Source organism: Athene cunicularia, assembly GCF_003259725.1.
Source record: "Athene cunicularia isolate RWA chromosome 24 unlocalized genomic scaffold, athCun1 chr24_part1, whole genome shotgun sequence".
Taxonomy (NCBI): Eukaryota; Metazoa; Chordata; class Aves; order Strigiformes; family Strigidae; genus Athene; species Athene cunicularia.
The window spans coordinates 5,419,151-5,421,210 of NW_020799132.1; the positions used below are offsets into that span (position 1 = coordinate 5,419,151).

Sequence of the window (2,060 nt, forward strand, 5' to 3'; positions counted from 1 at the left end):
GGGGGGGGGGGGGGGCAGCTGGGGTGCCCCTGGCTCGCTCAAGGCTGCAGGTGCCTGGCTGTGCCAGGCAGCCAGGTCGCAGCCGTGAAGGTGGGCAAGTGCCTCCAGTGCAGTTATCTTTCGCTGTGTGCGCTCCGTCGTTTCCTGACGGCGGTGCAATGCTCATCTCCGGGCCTTTCACCTGTTTTTCTCGCACCTCCTTTCCTGCGCAGTGCTTTGCTCGCCCCTCTGTGCTTAGTGCCAGCTGTGCTGTGCTGACCGGACGGGTGAGGGCCAAAAGCTGGCTGGTGGGGTGTCCTGAGGTGCCTAGTCCTGTCAGCCAGGTCATTTGCAGTGGTAAAAGGGCTCCTGCCTGCATTTCTGGGGCTCTGCTACCACATACCCACTCCAGACAAATCAGTATTTTGTGGGCACGGCATTGCCCTTTGGAGTTGCCTCACTTATGAGGCTCCCTGGCTGTTTCCGAGCGGGGCTATCGGGGAGCTGTTGACACAGCTGGCTTCCCCCAGCCTCTTATCTCCAGCTCCCATACCTGAGCTGGGGTGTGGGTGCCCAGCCGGCTGGCCCTGTTGCTGCAGGGCTGCGTGCCAGCCCAGGGCATGCAGCCCCCCCCCGCAGGGCTGGTGGCGATGACATTCCCAGCTTTGCTGTGACACAGCCCTTGCCCGGCTGGGGCTGCTCTGCCCCCAGCCCCTTGGGAAGCTGCCCTGTTCCTTCTCCTGGATCGATAGCCTTTACCTCCCGCTGATGCTCTGGAGTGTGGCCAGGAGCTCCATTACTGCTGCGGGCAAACGGGCGGCTGGGCTGGGAGGGAGCGTGGGGTGCCAGGGTGGGCAGGCTCTGCTCACTGGGCGCGTGGGTCCCTGGTGCCACCCGTGCTGTGGGTGGGCAGCGCTGGGTTTGCTTTATGGGCAGGGAGCAGAGGAGCAGCGAGGTGCTCGCCTTGGGTAGGCTGCAGGGGTGGGTGCTCCCACTGCTGGGTTCTGGGCGCCTGCCTGGGTGGCGGGGGGGCATGCTGCCTCCCTGACGGGCCCTGTTGCCTTGGAGGGGGAAAGCGAGCAGCAGGCAGGCTCAGCTGGCTGGGACACCCCTCCTGAGCTGCTGCTCTGCGCGCCCCGTCCCGCTGCAGAGGAACACAGCGCCTCATTCATGCCCCTGCTCCCCGGGCCGCTGCGGGGGCCGTGCAGGCTGACGTCAGGGCTCTGGTCCCAGGCCGCGGGAAGGTGCAGCCTTTGTGCTACCAACTTCAGTCTCCAGCACCCAGCCCCTTCCCCTGCCTCTGCTGACCTCCTGACACCTCCTTGCCTGGTCCTTGGGGCCAGTAAGGCGCGTGATGGGTGCTGCTCTGGGACGCTGGCTCGGACTGGGGGAGTAATGTGTGCTCCAGGGTGTGGGGGGGGATCAGCGCTGCCCCAGGCTCAGATTAAGGCAGCCAGCAAGGCGATCTGCTCACTGCGGGCCCTGGTGCCACGGGGGGTGGGTTGGTTGGGGGCTCAGAGGTCCTGTGCCCCATTTCAGCAAGGCTGGGGTGCCGCGGGGAGGGCGGATCTGCAACAGCGGTGGGGTGGGAGGTTGTTTCCGTGTGTCCTGGGGAGACCCATGGCGTGAGCTTGGCGTGCCTCGGCCCCTCTCTGTGAACAGGGTCGGCGGCCCGAGCCCGTGGGCTCTCGGTGGACGCAGGAGACAACGTGGCAGCGGGGCGGGGGGCAGCACTCCTGCCTGGCGTTCCCGCTGGGCTGGCACACGGCGCCGGGGGGTCGCTGGCACAGGACATGGCTCTGCCCCACACCCTCGGGGGGATGGAGAGGGGGACAGGCCTGGGCTCAGCGCTCTCGCTGGCTCAGACGCGGGGGCTTCGCTCTGTCCCACAGCTGCCGCCAGCCAGCTGGAGGTCTCCATGCCGGCAGTGGTCGAAGTGGAGAGAGGGGGCACGGCCAGGATCGAGTGCAACTTCTACATCCCTGGAAATGATTCCTATACCTACATCCAGTGGTTCTACGTGAGTGCTGGCCTGGGAGAGGAGCAGCGGGTGGTGGGCTGGAGTGGCAGGTAGCCCAGGG

General features: G+C 66.5%; 1 protein-coding gene across 1 annotated transcript in view; it reads left to right on the forward strand.

The window, feature by feature from the left end:
* Positions 1–2,060, forward strand: part of MCAM (melanoma cell adhesion molecule) — a gene marked incomplete at its 3' end in the record, with an annotated part of 16,132 nt that overhangs the window by 9,162 nt on the left and 4,910 nt on the right. Inside the window, exon 4 of the mRNA XM_026863585.1 lies at positions 1,872–1,999. Within this exon, the coding sequence (XP_026719386.1) occupies positions 1,898–1,999 (102 nt within the window). The remainder of the gene's footprint in view (positions 1–1,871; positions 2,000–2,060) is intronic.